Source organism: Orbicella faveolata, unplaced genomic scaffold (assembly GCF_042242905.1).
Source record: "Orbicella faveolata isolate gen_17 unplaced genomic scaffold, um_ofav_v1 contig_48, whole genome shotgun sequence".
In the NCBI taxonomy this organism is placed as follows: domain Eukaryota; kingdom Metazoa; phylum Cnidaria; class Anthozoa; order Scleractinia; family Merulinidae; genus Orbicella; species Orbicella faveolata.
Genome location: NW_028301578.1, coordinates 2,202,913 through 2,227,659, shown reverse-complemented (window position 1 = coordinate 2,227,659; position 24,747 = coordinate 2,202,913). Strand labels below are relative to the sequence as shown.

General features: G+C 39.3%; 2 protein-coding genes across 2 annotated transcripts in view; one reads left to right on the top strand and one right to left on the bottom strand.

Annotated features, from left to right (window-relative positions):
- The window catches only part of LOC110048832 (conserved oligomeric Golgi complex subunit 5-like), a 38,487-nt gene extending 32,293 nt beyond the window's left edge, over window positions 1-6,194 (top strand). The window contains exons 21-25 of the mRNA XM_089280954.1: window positions 1,177-1,285; window positions 1,871-1,947; window positions 2,275-2,401; window positions 2,814-2,893; window positions 3,452-6,194. Of these exons, the coding sequence (XP_089137080.1) occupies window positions 1,177-1,285; window positions 1,871-1,947; window positions 2,275-2,401; window positions 2,814-2,893; window positions 3,452-3,569 (511 nt within the window). The 3' untranslated portion in view covers window positions 3,570-6,194. The remainder of the gene's footprint in view (window positions 1-1,176; window positions 1,286-1,870; window positions 1,948-2,274; window positions 2,402-2,813; window positions 2,894-3,451) is intronic.
- A 13,253-nt stretch (window positions 6,195-19,447) lies between these two features.
- Window positions 19,448-21,037, bottom strand: LOC110048838 (transcription factor HES-4-A-like). Its single transcript, XM_020754620.2, has 4 exons — window positions 20,836-21,037; window positions 20,622-20,717; window positions 20,408-20,501; window positions 19,448-20,117 (listed from the first exon to the last, which is right to left on the bottom strand). The coding sequence occupies exons 1-4, from the start codon at window positions 20,902-20,904 to the stop codon at window positions 19,753-19,755; spliced, it is 624 nt and encodes a 207-aa protein (XP_020610279.1). The 5' UTR covers window positions 20,905-21,037; the 3' UTR covers window positions 19,448-19,752.
- Between the last annotated feature and the right edge of the window lie 3,710 nt (window positions 21,038-24,747).

Genomic DNA, 24,747 nt, shown 5'->3' with positions numbered 1-24,747 from the left:
AGGCGTAAGTGTTGTGTTTTGGCGAGTGTTGTGTTGTTGTTTTTGTTTGTTTGTTTGTTTGTTTGGGGGAGGGGCAATGGGTGGTCTATGAGTTGATAGTTCATGAAGCTGAAGGCCGAATCAACTTTCACCTTCACCTCACCTTCACCTAACTTCTTCGCGCCCAGTGGCGCATAAGGCCTCAACACTCTGCGCCAACCATTTCTGTCGGCCACTGCAGTGGACACCTCGCTCCAGCTCCTCCATCCAGCTCTTTCTCTCTCGTTTTTTGCTGTTCTTTGACCTCATAGAAATCAAGAGCAAATAATTTAATTGTTGAAGTAGAATTCTATTTACTAAATCCCATTCCCTTAACGATTTCCAATGATTTCTCAGTAGGTAGGATAAAACTTCATGCTGTAGCAAAATTTACGCGCCGATTGACATGGTCGTTTGAAACTAGCAGCTGTTTCTTTGCGTTCACCAGCTTATTGAACAATTTTTAGGTTTTGAAAGTCATATAACGGCAATTTTCCTCTATTTAGTCTTCTTGGAAGTTGAATTACTCAGAAATATTTCCAAATCTTCCTCCAAAACAAGGGAGATATTAGATTACTCAATTCTCATCGTGTCCTTGGGCAAATAAGGCCATACAATTCGATTATGACCTCGAGATTTCTATCGCGTGTTAGTTGACGAGGGCGCAGCCCTCGTCAACTCGAGTGCTAATTGTTTTGTTAATTAATCCACTAGTCGTTCAAAACTCTATCTAAATCCTCTACACTGACACGAAAACGCAAAGAAGCGGATGCCAGTTTGTTTAAACAAGCGGACACTGCAACGCTTCTCACAGAATAGATAGTGAGTAACGTAGCCAATCAGAGAACGGCAGTCCTGATGGAACGCTAGTGGATTTATACTGACAGTGTACTATGGTTAAACCAATCAGATTGCAGTTTTTTGCGTTAACTAGTACACGAATAGAATTCTGCTAATTGTGAATAGTCAGGCACTAGGTTATTACTGTGGTGGTTATACTCAATACTTGAATATGTTGTTTTCTTTATAGTAGCTATCTTTTTGAAGTTAATAGCGTTAAGTTATCAACCGTAGTTGATAAAGGTAAAACTTAAATTTGACCAACAGTTTCTTTAGAAACTAATACCTTGGTTCATGGATTGTTTTCTGTTACCCTAGGTTGGAAGTTGTCGTTTGTCGAACCATTGAGTTGTTTGTTCGTCACGCCAGTTTACTGAGAGCCATTGGAGAAGGAGGCAAACTGAAGCTGGCAGCTGATATGGCTCAAGTAAGTGACGAGGCATGACTGCACCCTCCTACCGGACCTTCTTACTGCAGATTTTATCAGTTAGGATTTTTTTCCGGGTATCTTAGGCTAATGTCTCAGAGTCAAGTGATAGAGATTTACCAGGCTGTGGACTCATGTGACGTCGCATTGCCCTGCAAGCGTTGTTCAGGCCTAGATCACGTTTTTGTTACTCAGAACACTTGGCGGGAAACATCTTCGATCCCAGGTTCACTCTCCTTTCCCTCCCTTGTCGCTGAGGAGAGAGACCCAGAGTCTCCCTCCTCAACGACAAGGGAGGAAAAGGAGAAGGAGCGTGGAGTTTTGGGGGGCAAGTCTCATTTTGGTCTGCTTTCGATTCTGCCTAGACATTCACGTTCTCATTGACTATTTTTTCTCGGTGAACTGAGTGCAGTGGTTTGATTGACCCGGCATATTCCAGACAAAACAACATCGACAAATCAAACAAGCAAACAAACAAACAGTCACGGTAATCGGACCTTAGTATTGCTTTCTTGTCGATAGAAATCTCTTTAAAGATAACTTAACGTATCGACATTGCTTCACTTATCCTTTGCTTTTATTTAGATTGAATTTGCTGTGGGTCCGCTGTGTCATAAAGTGTCTGAATTAGGGAAGTCGTACAAGCTCTTGAGATCTTTTAGGTGAGTTTTTAAAACACAGTATCTGATGCGTTATCAGATGTAGTTATCTTTGATTTGTACGGCCTTTCATCATCCTCCCCCCTTTTTTTAGTAGGAAACGGAAAGCGAGCTGTTGGCCTAATGAACAAACCAGCCAACCAAGAATCAAACGGACAGCAACGAAGGAACAAACGAATAGTGAACACTTTAAAGATCAATCAGACTCAGTTTTCCTATCTTCAAAACACACTTTAGCAGCAAAGCCTACTGAAACATTTGCCGTTACGTTCTTGTCCTTGTTTTGAGGTACCAACTAATGTCTTTGACAATCTACCTTTTCTTCCAAAGACCTCTGCTGTTTCAAACCTCAGAAGATATTGTCGGTAATCCTGCTCTGGGAGAAAGTCTTCCTCACAGCGTGGTGCTTCATCATCTGTTTTCTAGAGCTCCTAACGAACTCAAGTCCCCTCATGAGGTATGCAGCTCTGTTTGTCAGCGACAATTGTGCGTTAAAAATTGGTTTACGGTTTCTTTTTGGATTTAACTTCTCTTTATTACACAGATATGTTTGCAAATATTCATATTCTTTTTCACCAACCTGCGATCAGACATTCTTTTTTTCTTGGTGAACGGAGGAATTAAAAAAAAATTGTTAAAAAAGAACTCCTAATCGCAGACTTTTTCTCTGTCATGTGAGCCTCGACGCGGCGAAAAAAAAACCCGCCTTTTTAGTAGCAGAAAGGGGAAGAAAACCTCTATGACCAGTTGAGGGTATGAGATCGTTTCGGCGAGTACAAAACTGATTTCAATCAATAGTCAGCAAATTTTGTAACGTATATTTAAACAAGTAGTCAACAACGTTTACATTTGTTTCCTCCTCCCTTCAGGTGGCTGGTTGGTCGTTAGGTTTCTATTCTCAGTGGCTGGATGAGCACACATCGGAGGAAGAAAAACTTGCACTTATTAGGCATGTATGACGTGTGTGACTCGAACATCACTGATCTTTTTTCTTTCGTCTAGGCCGTTTTAACTACCACCTCAAAGTTCAGAGCCACCAATGCAAAAAATAGCCAGATAGTGTGAATTAGTCAGAGAACCAGTCTGTGCAGCACACACTCAGTTAATCTGTCTATCTGACGCTCAGTCTATCTGTCAGTCCACCTTGCGCCCGTCCATCTGCCCGTCCGTCTGTCCGTGTGTGCGTGCGTCCGTCAGTCAGGCAGTATGTCCGTCGGTCCGTCCGTCCGTCAGTCTGTCAGTCTGTCTGTTACTCAAACAGTCAGTCAGTCAGTCCGCCAGTCAGTCAGTCAGTCAGTCAGTAAGTCAGTCAGTCAGCCAGTCCGTCAGTCCGTCTGTCAGTCAGTCAGTCAGTCAGTCAGTCCGTCTCTCAGTCAGTCAGTGTCTGTCAATCTGTCCGTCAGTCAGTCAGTCAGTCAGTCAGTCAGTCAGTCAGTCAGTAAGAGTGGTTGTTTGTTGCTCTCTTTATTTGTTCAATTTGTTTGATTATTTGTTTTATGATATTCAGAGGCACACTGGAGGCGTATGTTCAGTCCGTCAGATCACGAGGTGAAAAAGAATTTGCTGCTATCTATCCCATCATGCTTAGGATTCTTCAAGCTGCCAGCGGCTCGCCAACCCCTTGACACTGTGCAGAAGGGAATCCATAATTTTGACTCGCACTGTTTTGCAGGGCAAGTCTAATGCAGGGTATATACTATAGGGAATATGAGAAGGGAAAGGGGATAGTTGATATTCAGATTTGTATATAGCATATCTTTCAAAAACCAGAAATTGGTAAAAACTGTGGTAGTAACTGAGTTGTAGTTTTAGTTTTTGACATTAAAGGCACCCTTTATTTTATCGGGTACAAATAAGCAAGGTCACTTCTAAAACGCCAAAGAGTGGGCGAAACATGGCTGTAGAAATTAGATCGCTATACGTATAGAAAACGGGAAAGAACAATTGCTACAACTTAGCTTCACACTGTTCTTTCAGAATTAAGTTATTGAGTAAATAATATTCAGAATATATTGACTTGATACGCGTCCGCCAAGTTAGCTTTCAGTCCTTTGACACCAAATGTCCTCATTAGTATCTAATGGCGGGTACAGATGTGTTTAATAAGTTGGAAGCGGGGGAGGGGGTCGGGGGGGGGGGGGGGTTTAGAGGAAGTAAAGATGATGTTTTGATGGCTTAAAATATCAGTTGGAAACAATATGAAGGCGAGGGTTGTTTTCCTTGCTCTAAAACGCCCCACCCTTTCAGTGCCTTCTCATAGACTTCTTGGACTTCTTCGCTTTTTAAATTAAAGTGTCTATATGGCCAACAGGAGTTTTTGTGGTTTGGTATCTCTACAATGTGTAAAAAGGTATTCTATGAAAAGAAACTGGATTCCGACATTTTAACGCCTAAAGATCTAACTTTAAAGTTCCCGCTTCAGCCACGCCCAATGAAGTTGACCGTGAGTCAGTGCAAAAAAAGAGTCCGGGTGTCTGAATGGGTCGTGACGTCAAGTCAGGAATTGCCAAATCCTGCTATTTCAGGTCACTGTTGTTTCAGTAGTGGTTAGTCAAGTCAAGTCAAGTTTATTGTGTATATACATTTAGCTTTTGTGGTTAGGAGTTTTCGTCGACAAAAAGCAAACAAACCGAAGTTGGTGAAACAATGCGGTCGTCAATCAAGCTAAATAAAAACATGAAGCTTTGAGATGTTCCTGAAGTGACGTCATTCGTCACCAATCTTTCATTACGCGGTCAGCTTCATTGGGCGTGGTCGAAGCGGAAAATTTAAAGCTTGATTTCATGGCAAAAAAGCATTGGAATTAATTTTTTTTTTTTTTTGGTTTAAATACATTTTTACATGTTATAGAGATACCAAAAACCACAAAAACCCTGTTGACCGTATAGACACTTAGTCTTATCAGAAAATTCGAAAAAAAGTCCTGTAAAAAGGCATTGTAGTAAAGAGCATATTTATATAGCGTAACCCATCAGTTTAAAAGCAATTTAGATAAACAAACAAACAAACAAAAACTTTGTAAGGACCAGCTATCCATTGGGCCAGATGAGAAATATTTAGGGAGAAAAATCCGAGAACTCCCTCTACAACAGAAATGAGATTGAAAACCACCAAATTTAACATTGAATGAAACCAAAAATGACGTTATGTTTGACGGAAGACCGTTAAACGCCAAAGAGTACCCCCCACGCACACACACACATATTAATTTTGTCTCTGTTAGCAGGACTATAGATTGTCAAGTAATTAAGGGTTTTTCGTGAAGATAAATTTCTCTTTAGAGTTGCCTTCAAACGACTCTACTTTCACGCTTCATCTCAAAAATCATAAGTCGCTGTAAAAGACTAGATTTTAAATGTCGTTAGATTAAGAAGTGCTGTACTAATTGAGCGCTAGTAAATAACAAAAATATATTGCAAATTTAACATAAACTTGGTTAGAATCCCGATAGGTTGAAGAACAAATCCATAGGTGCCAGGATGGAGCTAGGCGGCTATAGATTCAAAACCAGACCCCTAAACTACTCGGCCACGCCACTTCTAAAGCACCAAGTGTTATGTACACTTCACATTGCACAATTCCATGATCAATTCCAAATATTTTCCCACAAGAGGTAATCAACGTAGCATGGCCTCACTCCAGAATCTGTTGCAAAATTATGGGAAGTGTATACAAACACTAACAGCCTTATGGTTATGTTATGATGTCACCGGTAGGTTGCTGTTGTCAGGGTCGCTTTGTAACGCCGGCCGCGTTTGTTCCGTTCTCAGTTGTTTATGTATTGTATAAGGCATTGTTGGGGGAGGGGACGGGGTGTGCGTGCCTCTCGTTTGATATTAAACCACGTTATTCTCTATTTTCTAATTGCCCATAATTCACTCTGTTTGTCCCCCGAAATTATGCATAAATAATTGTGGTACAGTGTAAAATGTTCTTGGGAGGGCTGCATATTCCCAAGAGCATTTCACAACAATAGTTTTATGCAAAATTTAGGGGGCAAACAGCGAATTATGGGCAATTGGGAAATAGACAATGTATCAATTTAGTTAGAAAGGTCCTCTTGTCGCTGTCAAAAGTTCAGTCAGCGACTGGCTATGAGTAACACAGGGCAGAACCTTCTCGGGAGTTTAAATAAGGCCGCAGTAAATGTTAACAAGTGAGGAATTTCTCCACTCGATGAATACTTGTTTCTCCAATTTTATTAGGAGTTTTGACCGTATTAGTTGAATTAAAACGACGTGTTCCTGAGACTTTTTTTTTTTCAAATTAGTTCAAGTTTCTCGACCAATTAAAACGTTATGTGACTGAATTAAGAACAGACTAACAGAGCAGGAGCTTCTCGGTCTTCTTAATGAAGCGGTTAAAGTAATCTCTTGAGCAGTGTATAAACGACGTGACTATCTTAAGTGCACAGAGCAGAGCTTTCTGGGGGTCTAATTAGGCAATTAAAGCGGACTTAAAGGGGCTAGGACACGCAATTTTAGGCAATTTCAGCACTGATTAAATGGGCATAGCCGTTGACTAAAATATCACAAAAACGGCTCAAAACTATAGATCTCAAACAAAACACAGGAAAGCCAAGAAGGGACATGGATGGACAAAACTGGAGAGGATTAAAATGGATTGCATTTGGGTAAATTTGACAAACGTTGGCCCACCTTTTTTCAAATTTATATCAGTTTATATCAAAATGTCATTTACACAGCTGGAAAATCATTTTCAGTTGTTGTGTGGCCGTGATTTTGCAAATGAAAAACTTTTGCTCTGCCAATTTGACGTTTAGAGCTCATAATTAACAAAATTAAACAAAATTACCTAAAATAGCGTGACCTAGCCCCTTTAATTTCTTGACCGAGTTGTCTTCAACAGAGCAGGGGTTTAAGACTATTAAGACTACGTTTACATCTCGGTTGATGTAGCAATCACCTATCTTAAGTGCCCAGAGCAGGGGTTTAACAATAGAGCGATTGTCTAAAGCAGGGGTGAATCCAGGATTCTTCAAGGGGCCGGGTGGTGGTGGTGGTGGCTGATACCTTGGGGCTACAGAATCAATGGGGCATGCACAAAATTTTGCAATTTGAGAATTGCCTTGAAACCAAATTGAAAACTACTCCACGAGAAATACTAGCAATTCCACAAAGTAGATATTACAATGCGGTATCTGTCCTGAGCGTTTGCATTTATTTCTGTCTCAATATTCAATCGCAATTTTTGTGGGTTTTGCTTCTCCAAAAAGGGGATTGGCTAGCCACCTAACTAAATCTGCCCCGGTGGGGGCTTTTCAACTAATTTTAGGCAATGAAACGCACTTTTACATTTCAAATGATGTAAAAACTCTCGAGTGCACAGAGCAGAGTCTCCGGTATTTTGAAGCAGTGCAAATTGTTTTCACATCTTAATCGAGGTATTTTGATGAGGCAGTTAAGAGTGAGTTAAATTCTGAGAGTGCTTAATTTTAAAGGGGCACGATCATGCCAAGTGCACAAAGCAGGAGTTTCAAAGGCATTTGAATGTGGCACTTAAATCTGGCTAATTCAGGGACGGTGTCATCTAGAAAGAAGCACTCCGCTGATAAAGCTCTCCCAGTGGACTACCAGTGTTGACAACCCATAATTTTAAAGTATCTTTTGTAAAATCTAAAATGGCACCTCCTTCCGCACAGGATCTGGCTTCGCCCAATGCATTGAGCCCTGAGCTTGGAACAGAGTTTTTTTAATTTCCCTTGCTGTAATGGCATGTGCTCTTACTTATTAAAAAGTGTACCCTCCCTGAAAAATCGTGAATGCTTTCCAGTGTGGCCCGCCATGTTCCTATCAGTTATATAACAGTGATGCTTGGTTAGAATTTGTAACTTATTTGATAATTTAATGGAGCGCTCCGTCCAATAATTAAGGTCAGTTATTGTTTATCTTTTATTTGACGCCACGGCTGCTTTCATTCAAGGAAAGTGGCAATTGCAATTTAGGCAAGCCGTTTCCTTTGAACTATATTGTGTATTGAAGCAATGACTTGGAAATCAACCAAACTAAACTTTGCTTTCTGTTTTCCTTTAACGAGAGCCTCCTCCCGGGGGTTGGGGGGTACTTCCAGAAAAGTTGGGTGTGGGTGTGCGGTCCACTTCCCACTTCCCAAAACCCTCATCCTATTTATGAGCAAAAATTGCGTTTTTTGCTTCCCTATTTATGGCCTGATCAAATGTTCGATAGTTGCCCTAAAACATAAGTTATGAAGGGCTTTTGTTGACGGTTTTATTGATAATGATGAAAAAGAAAGCTTCTAAGAAACATACCCATTTCAAGACTAGAGTGCTAAAACCATACCCAATTTTTAACCAAAATGGCCAAAATCGATACCCTATGTATAACCAAAACGGCTGAAAAACCAAACCCTTTGGGGCCGCACATACCTATATAGCCCATGTAAGGGAGTACCCCCTCCCCGGAATGAGAGCAATCGCCTGAATTTGAAGTAAAGCGATCGCCGTGTTGTAGGCCGTGGACTTTTTCTCAAAGAATATCTGGGAAATTTTGGAAACGGAATTAACGAGAGAAGAATTTGAGGTTTGTTGTGGCTGTGGTCGTACAGGGTCAAGGATCAGTGTGGTTTACTAAATCTGTTTTAAATGTTAATTCTTCCCACTTTACTTACTCCTTTTTTAATAATGCACATTGAGAGAATCTGCTGTAACAAAACTACCCATGAACAGTCTGTGTTAATTTGTATTGGCAAGGTGCTGAGAATCTCAGTTATAATCACTACTACACCGAGTTTAAAAATTAAAAAAAAAAAAAAATGCAATTCCTGGAGTATAGTGTATTCATGAAGCTCGCAAACCTGTATTAAGCGGACACCCTCTATTAAGACAAGCAATAGACTGCAAGGCTGATACTAGGTGAAAAACGTTTCGAGACACCAACATGACAAGAACCGATAAAGTAGGATCGCAACAGTAGACAGCTGTTTCGCCCTTCTTGGGGCTCGTCAGCACTGTGTAGCGAAGATATGTAACGTCAGCCAAAAAGCCAACGCGCATGAATTGCAAAATGACCCGTACACTATATCAAGTACCGTACTTTGAACTCGCGCCCCGAAACACGCGTTGCCACATCACGTGTTTTGGGGCGCAAGGAGACAAAGTGTCAAGATTGGTGTCTCGAAAATCAAAAGAATAAATATGGCTGGAAAAGGCCAGCCTAAACATTTAAACATTCAACCGCATGGCCAGTACCATGCTTAAAAAGCGCAGCGTATCGGATCTGAATAGACCTACGGTCGGAAAATTTATGAGAAACCAGAAACTGCAAGGGACCCTCTTTTAAGTGGACACCAGCTTAAGTCCCAAAATTTTCTTCCCACATTTACTGTAAAATAAACCTGCATTGAACGAACACCTTTATTAAACGGACGCGGACACCAATATTAAGACATTTTGTTGCACAAAACCTGCAATAAGCGGACAATGAAGGGCTCATTTTACTTCTAAAGGTTCAACTGAGACTCCTTAACATTGTTCAGCGATGTCGTTTTGAAGCTAAGTGATTATTCCAGATTGATGCAGTGATCTATTGAACATTGTACTATGAGCAGTCTTAGCTAGTCTTTTAGAATATGTGCAACTTGTATCCGGTCAATAACACGTCACAGTTATAAACCGGAGGCCATGACGCATACGAAGTTTGTTCACGGGGCGAGTTGAGGAAGTTTATTTCATTGATATTTTGTCCATGTAACAAAGGCCAATTGGCATATGTTGGCTTGAAAATTGCAAAACAACTTTGTGGTTTTACAGTAAAAACGCGATCAAGGTTAATAACCGCATTTGACTAGTGGTTTATACGCCTTCATAATTGCACACCCGTTAAATACGGCGCCTTGAAGTCTGGCAGCCCTTTTAAACTTGTTTCCTTGTTATGGATATGCCGGAAAATAAGGTTTACATCCGAGGTTTTTCAATTAAGTATGTAAGTTAAAAGCATTAAATGTAGCTACAGTTCTTTGGTTCTGTTGGTTCACTTCTTGGTTAAATGGAGACATTTTCGTGACTCGGCACCTTCAGCCTTGGTTTTCTAGCTGCCATCAATTTGTTTTACTTGAAAGGATCCAGCACCCGAAGGAACTACAGATATTGTCATCTTGCGGTTTGGTTGCTTTCCGTTTTCCCATTTATTACCTTCGTACCGTTGTGATTTATTATATTTTTTCCCAGTGTGAAACATTGATCCTTTGTTTTATGCAATGTTTATTTCTTCACTCAATATTTTATTGCTTCGCTCACGGGGGCAGCGCCACTTGGATGAAACATGACCAAATACAATAAAAGCTTTCATTTATACAGGAGTGGTCATATGAGGCGTTGAATGGAAGTGAAGTTAAGCTACTTGACAGTTGTTAGTTTAATTGATTGATTAATTACAACCTACAGACACGAAACGCTCAGTTATTTTTCTAACAACGAACAAAGGGCTACTTTGAGTTCCACTTGAAAGTGGTCGATCTATTTTTCTTCTATTTTGGCATTTTGCCTTGTGGTCAAAAGACACGAACAACAGCTCATTCATTGTTTCTTTAGCTTTCCTCTATTTTTTCTATATTGTCGAGCTTTGAAATCATCTCCTCGACGAATCATTTCTCAGACAAAAGATGATTTGTTGCGTGCCTGTCGCATTCCTTGAGTCATGTAATGCAGTTTTGCTTTCATGCAGTACTGTTTATTTTTCTTTATTTTGATATTTAAAAGGAAAAAAGAAACTAGATACGTATATATTTTTTAATTGAAATGAATCGCTTGGTAACTACATGGAGTAACCAAGTTGTTGTTTTCTTTTCTGGAAGCCATAATTGCATTTGGCGGAAATGTACGTAAACAGAAACACCCTTACACGAAAGCACTCGGAAAGTAACATAGTAACATTCTCGAGAAAAGCATTAAATTCCAGTATCATAATATCTTTATCGTGTACTATTTTGTGTTCCAGGCTCGAAAACAACAACCTGCTCGTCTCTGAAAATGATTTTTTTCTCCTTCATTGTACATTGTTTGTGAGGGCAGATGTTTTTCCGGAACATTTGGGTAGTCACGCATGCACGTACCTGAATGTGACAGCGTTGCGGTTACATTGTTGACAATATAGGCCACTGGAATCTCTTCTCCCATTTTTATTAATACCCCATTTGTGATGAACAGGCGGGACTCGGTATAGGGGCGTGCTGTTCAGCCAACTGAAAGCTTTGTTCACCGAGATGGTGTTCCATGACCTTCCATGTTCTGTTTAAGAAATAGAAAACATTTACCGTGTTTCTATCGACTGAGTTATAGAACGCACGAGTGGAAGTTTGGTAGAACGAGAAATGCTGTGGGAACACGTCAACAGGTCGTGCTAGTTCTGTGTCAGTCCAACGAGCTATAGAAACACGATTTTTTTACCAATCACCGCGCGTATTTTATTAGGACTGTTTTCTAAAAGAAATTATAATGCACGCTTGAAGTCTACAAGAAGTGTTAGTAAACAAAAGTCCGTCTAGTTGTTTTTCTAGACTTCAAAAGTGGCTTTTTTTAGAAAACTTAGGAACACCATCTTCTATTTATTTCAATATAGCATGAAAGAATTAGAACATTAATTTGAGAAGGGGGCAGTGATGGCGCTCGCAACACGACACCCGGGACATACGTGTTCTACGATTCCTTGGCGTTGCACTGATATTATTATATTATTATTTCCTTTATAAGCTCTTTACGTAATAAGTCAAATTATTCTCGCATTTTGATTGGTTCTCAGCTATGATCTATGAGAGGACAGACGCATAGATGACGTCAGTATAGCAAACATTTTCCCGGTGTAAATTAATGGCGAAAAGTTTCGAGAATTTAGATAATATTTTACGTTATTGGGCGAAGGAAATGTAGAAAAAGTCTTGTTGAGGCTGTAAACAGGTACGAGAAGTAGGAGGAAGAAAGAAATACAATTTCTTTTTTTAGAAAATGACTTGGAAAAACTACTCGAGCGGTCTCAATCCGCAGTCGAGCGAGACTAAAACAAACTCAAAATTGGTCTTGCAATTGTTTTAAGGTTAAGACACCAATGTTTTGCCTCAAATTTAATAAACTCAATAAGCAAAATGGTTACGAGATTAAATCAAAAGTTTAACCTTTCTCAGTCTCACAATAATTGTTTACTCAGATTGGTATCAGGAAAAAGAAAAACAAAAAAAACTGAACTCTGGCACTTCTTAAAATAAACACAATGCTTTCGGAGGCGAATGTTCTAGACAAGTTCGTTTCAGAGCACAGAAGCGAGAAAAGTATAGCTTACTGCAGGCCACGGCCGTCTGTATCGAGGCTAGAAGAAATTGTCTCCGCTACTATCTCAGTCAAATGCACTTGCATGAGTGATTTATATCCTTTATTTAACTTGTAGTAGGATAAAAACTTATCAAGATCATGGGTCTTTTTTAGGTTGCTCAGTATTGCCTGACAACCTTCGCTCGTTGGCTCATCTGGATCGTTGCTAACACTGGAGCACACCTGGACGTGATCTTCGTTATCGTGCACGTACGTGCAATAACCGTTAAGCCTAAATCTCAGTGAGAATAGGAATTTTGTAATCCTGAAAAATATATCTTCGCTTGTTTAAAGTCATAAACTCAAGTAGGGGCTTTTATAACTTATACTTCTTTCCCCGCGAGAAGCGATAAGGCCTACTGGCAGGCTAAGTTACTCTTAGCTCGCAGGTTACTCTGTAGTCATTCCGTGTCATTTTTGTTTATTAAAGGAGCTCAGTCACACTATATATTTTGAGTCATTTTGGCCGCGTACAAATTACCTTTGAATCGAAGGAAACCTGAAAATAGCAGTTTACTAAGATAGAAATACACCAACCAGATAATAATAAACCATAAAGGAACAAGGATGGCTGAGGATGGAGAAGACTAACACGGATTACAAACGACGAACTTGAAAAAAAAAAATGTAAGCAGCAGATGTTGTTATGTATAACGCTATGATTTAATTGCCATGAAAAAGAAAAAAAAGTCGTTATCGGAAATTATTACAGTTTATGCTTGAAAGTGCTAAATGCTTGTGGTAATTCTTTGTTCACTGATGAACGCCGATTATGCTTAGAACTTTTGTTGAGTCATCAAAAGGATTTAGCAGTTCTTTAAGTATAATACACCAATTGCTACTGATCGCAGTTGGCGCCAAAAAAGTGGTTTCCAACTTACTTTGTGAATCGTAAAAACTACGAAATTGAAACAAAGGGTATGTATTTTTACTGCCTGGCATTTTGGTTTGAACTCGTGTTCGTTAGCAATCGCATTGGAGAAAGAACATAAAACGAATTTTGAAAGCTATAGAAACACGACGTTGAGTAACTTCGATGGAGACTGCTGCTTTTTAACATTGTTTTAAAAGTGTCAAGACGTATATTTTAGTCAACTTGTATTCTAATTTTAATCTTATCAACGAGGAACTTATAAGCAATAATCAAGATTCAGTTTACTTTCTTCCTCTCTTATTTGCGCGGGAAATACTCACAATTGTTTACACTTGTTCTTTTAGACGCCTTTCAACTAACACGGGCATAAAGATCAACGCTAATCCGCGTTATAAATTTACCCTTCACTGAGTTCCTAACTGCTTCCAAGTTTACCTCTACTCCTGACTTATTAACTAATCACTAAAGCTATTACTGAATTGTTTTCCAAATCCCTTATTGGTTCTGTCGCGTTAAATTCACATATGACGTTTTCTATGTAGCCTGATATCATTACCTTACAATTTAATCAGACGACTTCCTGTAATTTCGCTACTAAAGCTAGGAGACTAACTAGTAGAAAACTTACTGACGAAACCAACACAGAACCGAATGCATATGACGGACTGACTATTGACTGATGACTAGCTACTAAGTGACGCTCCTTCGAGAATACTATTAAAGAACAAAGATTAAACGAGATCCCAGTCTGTAGTTTGCGGGAAACCTCTCGCCTAGCAATCGTGGTGCCCTAACAGTACTAGCAATTGTGGAATAGTTGTGAAATAATTAAGTTGAATCATCAGTAGTAAATATACATAGAACAACCGGTCACACGTTTCCACGTGGACCTAATTGTACGATTAAAATACAAGTACTTGTCGTTTGTTCTCCGAAGACATTCGGGGCTACGAATTAACAAAGAGACTGATTAGTTTGTGAATTATTTAGGAAGTTGCATATATGCTGCAAAAAGGTTGCCTCCAAATTGTGGTAAGCCGCGCGAATATGAAAGGACCGAATTGAAATAGAGAGGTCTATTTAGCAAAATCAGCCAGTCTTAAGTTTTTTTCAGAGAGTGGAAGCGTTTTATGGGGGTTCATTTTTGCTCTCATGTGGCTTTGGCTATCTTTTATCTGATCTCGCTTTTGTGCCAGCAAAACAGTCCATCACAGCAGATTTAAATAGACTATATGGAACCTGTTTAGGCACTTCCTGTTAACAATGCGGCCCTGTAAATTCGCTTACAAAACAAGATCTGATCAACGCACACTTTAAACCTTGTTACAGGTCCCATTTGCTTATTATTAGCTCACGTAAAACAATCAAAATCCCTGAGCTTGACAGTTAAGTGGCATTTTAATTTGGCAGCAGGTGCAAAGTCGGTTCGTTGCTATGCGAATTTGGTAAAGTGGGAAAGGGCATTGTTCAACTTGTTGACCGTGGTATGGTGTGAACATTCAATGCAGTTTTCTGTTTGTTCACCAATCTAGAGTAACTTTCAAGGATTAGACTTTCTACAGCGTGTTACAGTTAGTGGTTGTTTGTGGAAGAGTTTAGTTGAGGTTGAAGACATTAAAAACACTTCAGGAATTGCCAAATGCGACTCGTGGCAGTCTTTTTGTTATGGGTAATTATGAATTGTCTTTGTTCAATTCACACTTGTTGTAAATAATATTGGCACAATTACAGACAAACGTTGACGAGGAATTGATAAGCAACTCATGAAGTTTTGATGGATGTCTAATAAACTACTATAAAATTCCAAAACAGACTTTGTCGTTTTAACTTTACCTTCATTCAAGGTGTATAAGCTACTTTGTCTCTGTCCTATGTTTTGTTATATTAAATATAGATTGGCATAACTTTTTGTTTTTACAACTAAGAGATTAACCGTAATAAAAGAATTCTGGCAGATTCATAAACAAAGACAGTTTTCATTCCGATGACCTTTTGACTGTTCTTTGATAAACTATTGTCCAAGCTTAAATCCTTTATGAAAAGAATTTGTTACCTAAATTGCGCCCAATACAACTGATTACTGGCTCTCAGGAGATTATTCGCCGACCAATATATCGAATAAAACGAGTTAACATCAATCGTGTTGTGGCATGTAAGAAGGTATAAATCGTGCTTAATAGCGCTTAAGGTTTTCAATGTGTTGTAATGATCCTTTTCTATCAAAACTGCCTCGCAAGCGCATAGATTTGGTTCACCTAGGCAACATGAGAAAAAAGCAACGTGGTCACAGAACTCGACAAATAGTAGACAGAGAGACAGGTTTTTTCCTGTGTTGCTTTTATGAAAAGTGGCAAATATTTTCTTCAGTACTTCCGGTGACTCAAACCAACAAAGCATGTTTAGCTAAACTAAAACAATACGAGTTTGTGATGTCCATGAATTTTACAGAGCACCCTTAGCTCGTCCTCGTCGGCAGATGTCCCACACGCGTGTCGTACGGGTGTTCCATTGACTTCGCGTACTGCAATACCTGCTTCTACAGGTTGTGCCAAAGTTGCAGTCTTTTAGGCGGTGCTGAGATCACATGCAAGTCTAATCACTCTTCTTAACAATGAGTTGAAATTAAAAAAACAAAACAAAACAAAACAAAACAAAACAAAAAACGTAGAAGAAATGCTAACAGTTATAGAGGAAGGTCAAAAGTGACAATTTCAAGACAAGTTGGATCTTCTGGTAGTTTCGACTGGAAATGTATCGTTTTTCATTATGTAACTACCTGTTCACCAAGGGATGACATAATTCGTGTTTATGTTTAGCTTGTGCAGAAGCAAAACGAACGTTCAAACAAACCTGTAGAAAACAAAGTAGCCTGATATTGTGCCAATTACTGTACTCTATAAACAAAGTTATGAACCTCGCCCAATCTTTTTCGATTACTATATGTAGCAAATTCCGTTTTCCCACTAACCTACTGCATGCAAGAGTAACATGTCTGAAGAAACATTTACTGTGCGTGCCTTTGAACAAAGAAAGTGTGGATGCAGTGGGTGCAGTAATCCAGTTAAACACACGTGGTACTGTAGACTGGTCTGTCAGCTTAACGCTTAGTTTGGCAGGTATTCTTTTGAGTCACGATTTTTCTCTCTCTCCCAGACTGAGTCGCAAAGTTTTTTGATAAAATAAAATAAAATAAAATAAAATAAAATAAAATAAAATAAAATAAAATAAAATAAAATAAAATAAAATAAAATAAAATAAAATAAAATAAAATAAAATAAAATAAAATAAAATAAAATAAAGTGAAAGCTGTCTGTTCGTCTATTGTCTAGTGTTGTGCAACGTTGCTGAGTCTGGCTTTTGTCTGTGGATGAAACCCTAGAGGGTCACCGTTCAAATGAAAGCTATTGTGCAGTACTTTCGTTTGGTACTGTTTATGCTATGCAAGGTGCTGTTAACTCACGCTTGTGGATAAGAGCCAAGCGTGTAACCATTCAGGTGAAAACTACTTAGCAGTGCTTTCACGTGGTATAAATGTTTAGTATACTGTACAATTCAAGGTGGCTTCAACGTCTTTTAAAAAGTCCGTGAATAGTAAAGATTATGTGTAACCATTAAGAGTTGAAAGCTATTGAGCAGTTTCTTGTTTCATGTGGTACTGTTTTTGATATGCCATAAAACACTGATAGTTTCATTTTCAGGGTTGATGCGACACTTATGTCTGACCATTCAAATGAAAGCTATTCAACAGTGCTTTCATGTGGTGCTGCTATTTGATACTGTGCTGTACAAGGTGGTTCTAACTATTTAGTCTATGGATAAAACCAGGTAATGTGACCATTCAAATTAAAGCTATTGAACAGTACTTTCATGTGGTAGTATTCGTCGTTCCGAGTATTTTACAAAGTGGAATTTATTATAGAAGTGAAAGGATTAATAAATCGTCTCCTCAACACAACCTGCTGGAGCAGGTATCGCACGGAAAGTTGAATTTATTGAACACCCGGGGTGACGAGTGTTTGGGACATCTGCCAAGGCACGTTCATAAAGTGATATTGGTTGAAAGTTGATGCAAGATGAGCAATCATAGGAACTTAAGAAAGAGATCAGGAATTGGTGGATTTGAAATTAATCCACAGAAAACTAATGAAGATCCAGAAATGAACAGATCGTACACCAGCTGGTAGACGTCTATTTGAAAAACAGAGCGAAACTTGCGTTTGATGTGTTGAAATGTTTCTGTGTATAGAGATAAAGTAAGGCATGCGTTGTACAACTAACGCTCCCTTTCTTTCAGTATTCCGGGGTCATATGCCATCTTCTCCTCCCCTGGAAATAAACCCACAAAAGAGCCACAAAAGGTTTCAGTTATAACAAATTCAAATAAACCTTTGGGCTTATATCTTGACTGATTATCACGTTGCCTTCGAAGCAGTTTCTACACGGAAAAAATGACCCTTTTTTCACAAATTGCCCGCTAAATTGGAGGCTCTTGACTTCCGAACGAAGTTACTGTAATCGTGATGTTTCGTCTTGGTCTTTTTCGTGGATCAACAGAATCAACATCCTTTTAAGACTTAATGACAGTCGTTAAGTAGAAAAACTAAGGGTATGTTTCTTTGGGAAAATCCAAGATTTACTTAAAAGATTAATCCAAGATCACTCGGATCGTGGACATCAAAAGAAGCGACAAATCCAATCCGGGTTAGGATTCTTTGGTTCCTTTGAAGGACCCGGCCCAAGTCATGGTCTTGGACTGATAAATCTTTTCAGAGGAGAAACGGAAAACCGTTTTTGGAGTAAAGAATCCAACCTCGGATTTTCCCAAAGAAACGCGTCCGCAGTCTTTGGAGTGCTTTTGTCCTGTAGCAACCTTCTATTGGCAGCGAGGAATTTTCGCTATTTGGACGCAGGTTTCAAACGTGACCGGTGGCCGTAACCCAGATTCTCAGAAACAACAACATAGGAAACATGAGACATTTAGTAAAGAGAATTAACGTTTTAATCTTCGAAAGTGAAAGCTGAATGTTGTAACTATCGCCGTTATAGGAAAACTGAGGCACGTAGCTGTATCTGATACGAGCTGGGACAATAGCCTTAGTAAACGATGAATATACAAGCGAAAAAACCGTGACCAAGCAGACCTATCCGCCCAGAACGCGTTCCGCTCTTGACACAAGCATGGACATGAAGGCCGGCGCTTTGAGCGCATTGAAACGTCGGGATATAACATGAACTCGAGCGGTTAGTGAATCAAGCCGGTTGTGGTTATGTGGAAACGTCTGAATAAAAAGAGTTAAAAATGCAATGCTAACCAGTTCTAAAATTTTATGATAACCGCTTCTCCTGTTGTACCTTTTGTTTTCTTGGTTCAACGGTCTTTCTCAATGGAACCTGAACCGAAAGTAAGCTATTTTTATAGATAGTTTATAGCTAGACGAATCTAGACCAAAAGCAACGATCTTACAGGATTGACAAAGAAAGCGCGGCGTTGAAAATCAGTAGAGATCCTAAATCCATAATTTCGACTCCTCCCTGTAAGCGGAATAATCAGTGGGAAAACAGAACAATCGATTAATTTAAATATAAATCGAGGATACAAAAGAATTTCAAAGCTTTTTGGAGCCGAACTGAGAGTAGTGCAAAACGAAAAAAAAAAGAAAAACTAAAACAAGAAACTAAACAAAACTGGTGCAAAACTGAAATTTTGACCTAGATAATGTAAATGTTATATTGCAACGATATTTGGTAATAACAGTTAAGGCTAAACTGAAAACTCATTTTAAGAGTTTAGTTGAAATTGAAGCTTTTGCAAAAAGGCATTGTTAATGTTTATTAGTTTAGTACTTGAAAATACATTCCTTTCAAAAAACTAACGATATAAAAGCACAAAACAGTCTTATTCTTAATTAAAAGCTGCGAAACTAATACGATCGCGTGTATGGACTTATCTTCAGTTCAAACTAATACATCACCAAGGAACTTGAAGAACAAAAGTAAGAATAAAGGTATTCATTTAGTCAAAAAGGATTCATGGTGACCGCGTGTTTCCGTTTAAAATTTTGCTAGCACATGTAGTGGTGAGAATCGAGGCGGAACCAAGTTTCAAAATCATTGGAACTTTCCCTTACAAATTCTTCCTAGTTACTGATTTATGGCGCGCCATTGTGAGCTCGAAACCGTAGCCCCGAGTCTTTGGCGGAGGGTTCGCGTGAAGTTTCATAACTTTTTGAGGGATTACAGCTTTTGCCACCAAAACAAAAACAAAGGCAAGAAAAATAAGTCCTTAGTGCTCATGTGAATGGTTTTCTTTATTATTAACACTTTTCCATGCTCGACGTTCCGACTTTCGGTTTTGTCCAGGATTAATAGCGCATGAATCCAGCTGTAAAAATATGCGTATCTATTCCATAAACTTTGACTTTTTTTCTATTTACATTTGTACGCGTTCTTTCGAAACTCTCTGATAACGTTATTTACATAATTATTTGATTCACACCAGTACAAAAATAGATAATTAACATAGCAACCCAATGCGAGAAACACTTTGTATTTTATAGCGATTTCGACATTGTCCTCAAGGTTGTTTTTCTTTCATTTACCAAGGTCTCCAAAGCAATGCACCTTGTGCTGGTGATCCAAGTTTGGGTTCTTGCAATGAAATCAATCTCGTGTCTCTTGTCATGCTGGTTAAAACAGGAGATTCAGGTCTAATATCTCGTGTCAGACTTGTAGAGCCAGTTAATACCGGTGAGACGTGAAGAGGTGAAGGTGGCGGCGATGGGAACGGTATCATTACAGGTTGTAAGGGTGCCAAGTACCGAAGGGTCTCCGTACTATACACAGGCATGGCGGCTGCCGGCGTGTTTGTGTTGTTTCCTTGGCAACGGGACGACGTCATTTTTCTTGTGAATTCTGCGGCACACTGTACATAACTTGCTCTGTACTCTGTGGGATCCATAACTGTAAAGAAAGAGATATTCTATGAGTCATCAGTCAAATAACTTCAGATATTTTTTTTACGCCTCATTATTTCTCAAAACGTTTTAACGTACATTGGAGATTTGAAGTCAAAATCATTTCGGAGTTGTATTTCAAAGCATGGCTCTCTAGTTGTTTGACAAATTTAAACATTTGACTGATAGCAATCATCGCCGTTTATTATTCCGGAAACACTGTGGATAATGTGGGCGAACACTGCGTAATTCATAAACTCCTGCAAGACTGAAATCAAAAACATAAATAAACTATACCTTTCTGTTTTTGTTCCCTTCTTTTGAGCTCGCGTAAATAATGAACAGTCATTTCCAACACATCAGCTTTTTCCATTTTCGAGTATCGTGACGCCTAGAAGGATAATGGCGAAATAATTGTAAGAAAATATTCTTAAATAGCCTTTAAAAATCATCAGCCGAGCTTTACTTTTCAAAAGGTAATAGTCTGTGTTTGCTAATCAACGTTACTCACGTCCTTATTTAAGGCCTCGAGAATAAGTGATTTCAGTTCGTTTAGACTATCATTAATCCTTGCTCTTCTCATCTTTTCCATGAGGGGTTTTTTCGCCTTTTAAAAAAAAAAACACAATAAAAGCATCGTTAAATATCATTTACAAGTAATACAAGACAGAAAAATGTTTATAAATATTGCGATTTTTGAATTACTGAAGTGTATCGAGGACTACCTTTCGTTTCTCCGTTAAAATTTTGCTGACATAGTCTGGAGGTTGATTGCAGAAGTTAGCAGTCGTCATTTTGCGTTGGGGTTGAAAGTGATCTTAAGCGAGTTGTGTACCGAACGAGCGCTCGCTGCGTGTGTCGGTCGTGTGCCAAACCTCCACGTTTTATGGCAGCTTTCGTGGGAAAATTCTTTTGGCCTTGTGTCATTAATCGCAAATATTTACCCTCACATTTACAAGAACAATCACCGTAACAGCTGAGAACAATGCAGCTGACCTTGTCAATGGCAGGTCGTGGGAACAGTCGAACGTGATTGGTCCGTTGCGTTGGTCGCACGACAAACTGCATGAACAAAGCTTCAACGTCGCCAGCGGCGCGTGACGAGCGTGAGACCACTGCACGCTGATTGGCTGAAAGAGCTAGCAGCGCCTGTGCTAAATTACTTACAAAAAGACAGTATACACAAACTGAAAACAAAAGATCTACAATTGAAGTACCTCGATGAAAGGCGCAAAGAGCCCAAACAGAGCACAGTAATTTTGCGGCGGAAAAGTGTCTAGGCAGCTTTTGGCATGAGGTTATCGTGTTGACGCGATGAAACCGTGATAAGTTTTTAATGGTTTTCCTGCGGAGCGATTAGTGTCTCATTTGCACATTAAATGGGAGGCTCCACTGAAGCGTCAAATGACATGCACGTGTGATGGTTTAACAGCGTCCCAATCCATTGTCACTCTTTGCGTTTGTACTGGTTCAAGAATTACTCTGCGGTTTACAAGGTGGATTTTCATGACAATAGAGTTCAAATCTTTCCCACGGTCCGAGAATAAAGAACATTTTTTCACTGTCTCGGCCTTATTCTTCGCTGTGCGGGAGTTTTGTTATGCAAAAAATACCACAGTGAGATGACAAAGAAACCGGGTTAAACTGTGCAAACTCTAAGTGTGTTGTAAAGGGTTCAGTTGAGACAAGTACAATAAGAAGACTATTTCAAGGCATGGCCTTAGGGTAGGGTTTCAGTTGTGGCCGTTACGCGCTCTAGGGTCAGTCAAGGTTTTGAACAAACGTTTTTCATTTGTAACTGACAACAAAATACGCTGCACGTGCCACCCCACGTAGACAGGAAGGAAGAAACGGAACTTGTCATCAAAATATATCAAATTCGAGAATTAAAATTCCAAAGACTTGGGCGGCTAGCTAAATAATCAGGTCAGTCCAGGGCTTAGCTTGATGTCCTTTGGCCCAATCTTTAGAAAATACCTAAGCTAATTAGTGGTATCGGTAAAAGACTTGCTACTACCGTGAATCGATGATAAGCAATTCCGAACCGACTTGTTATCGCATCGCCTTTGCCACCCTGCAAGAAGTCTACAAATATCGTGTCTGACTTGTATCAAAGTCTAATATCACCTTTTGTCACATGGTCTAAGTGTTTGGCCGTCTATATCTTTACCTATCAACGTAATGATAGCATGACAGATTTGCTATTGTGTTTAATAGCTTGACCCAGTTTAGTTCCGGTAACTCATTTTTGAAACATGTTATTCATCAAAAGACAGTCTACCTTCAACCCTATTGACAAGTTAGAATCCTAAAATGTTTCTCTACGTTAATACAGATACATGGTCGAGCGGGAAACAAACAACGATTCAGTCCTAATATCGTCAAAAGCGAATTGCCTTGATTTCAAAAAATCGGTTTCGATCTGCATATTAGTAAGAAAATGAAATTAATAATGATAGTTATAAAAAAACAACAACAACAACAACTTAGTGGAGGCTTGTCCTTAAACTTGCCTCAGTAGACTACTATTTCTATTTCCCTTGCCTGTGTTTAGGATTCAAACAGCTACGTTGGGCTGTACTGTTAAACATTTCTACTGGTCACGTTTTATTTTACGTTTCGAAACATTTTTACCGGCGACAAATGGACAGGGTATTGGATAAGCCTCATATACAAAGTTTGGCAGCTAGTCCTTTGAACGGTTCTGCTAGATCGAGTTTTTTTTTTTTTTTTTTTTCGAATACCATGGGGTTTCCTCGCATTCTGGAGTTTCATCAACACTGCCAATAGTTTGTTCCCACAGTTCTTACTTCAGTGGATATATTAAGTCTGTTACATCCGGAAGTCTTATATGGGAGTTATAGACTCAGAAATATAAGCCGACTTGAGAATAACCTAAACCACGTCCACAGTTCCGTTCTTCCCAGGCGGCTATTTTTGCTTTATTATAAAATGGATAAAAAGCGAAGAGGATTAAGGAAACAGTGGCTGCTACTGTGATGGAATAAATACAAAATACCCAGTGCCAGGGTACAGTTAAAAACATACCCTACCATTAGACCGAAATGGTCATAATCTATGCCCTTGTTTAGACCAAAATCTGGCACCTAAACAGTTGAGAAACCATACCCTTCACAGGGGCACACATACCTATATAGTTCATATGAGGGAGTACCCCCCCCCCCCACCCGGCAAGAGCAACAGTTCTGTAATTTGATATCATCATCACATGCAGTACCACTTGGAAGAATCCATGTTGATAAAATCTAGCCAGTTTCCTTGTGTGAGAATTCCTTGGATTTTCATTATCTCGCTGTTTGGCTAGCACAAAGACTGTATTACAAGGAAAAATTGGTTGCTTGTAACATTGCTATTGCAGCTTCGTTACTCAATAAACATGTGTAATGTGTCGCGGCTGTCTGTGGTATCGTGGAACGTGCAGCGCATATAGTGCGTACGCGAGAGTCATGTAATGTTGCACGAGGCCAACTTAGGAAATGTCAAAAATGCGCAATTGTGAAACTGAACTAGTTATCCACATACCATTGTTGTGTGTATTATGACATGAAAAATCAAAGAAGACGGTTTGTATTGATTGCTTAAAGTTCCATCGATACAAGGAATTTGCAGTCCTAAAGATGCGCCCCTCGCGCAAAAAAAGATAAATGTTCAAAGGATCTTTTCAATACCTTTCTGCAGGGATAAAAATTAACTTTAATTTGATGTTGATTTCAACCCAACGAAGGAGCCAAGCATTTTTGAAACGATACTGACAAATCGAAACAATTTACGAAGGCCACAGACCCGGACCTCGAACTTGTTGGTGCATATTTCGCTTTACTTTCGTGCCAGGGGAATAATCTGCATGAAAACAATCAAGTATTTGAGCAAGCCGCTCAATAAACACGGATTTGCTTAGGGCAGACAGGATTATTGTTTAGAAGATACTGTTTGACTTAGACAGAAAGGCCAATACCGCAGTTTTAAAACCTGATACCCGTGTGACAATCAAGCGAAAGAACTGGCTGATGAGTAATTAGTAACCGTAGGCGTGGTGGGAGTAAACACCGTAATCGTGGCCGAGCAAAGGGTTAAGGAACACACACAAAGCCTTGATAAACTCCGACCCCTAACTACGAATCACAGGGCTCTCATTTCACAAGCACTTTCAGGAAGAATCTTTTTCAAAACAGCTTTTTGTGTTGTTAAAACAAGTTGCATAATCATACCCTTCTATCTGTGCAACTCTTTGTCATGTTTGAAGTCTTTGAATTCGGCTTTTTTCAAGAGTTATCACAAACTACAATCACGGCTTGTTTCTATTGTAAGGGAAAAGTCTCTGAAGAGCCGCCAAGAGCTTCCTTTTGCATGTCAAGAGCTCAAATGGTTTTAGGAGACCAGCTCCGATTTCTTGCCCTTAACTGTGGCCATTCTAACTTGCTCAGGGGCCAAAAGCGGCTCCGTAATTTTGTCATGATTCATGTAGAAATGGTAGCTTACAATTTAAAATGTCACGAAACCAGCCAGGAGTAATTGTTAATGCGCGATTTTTGAATGACCGTTTTAATGAAAAAGCGACGCAAAAAGAGAAGCGACCGGATCAGACAAAAGTGGCACAATGATGTGAATAGACGATC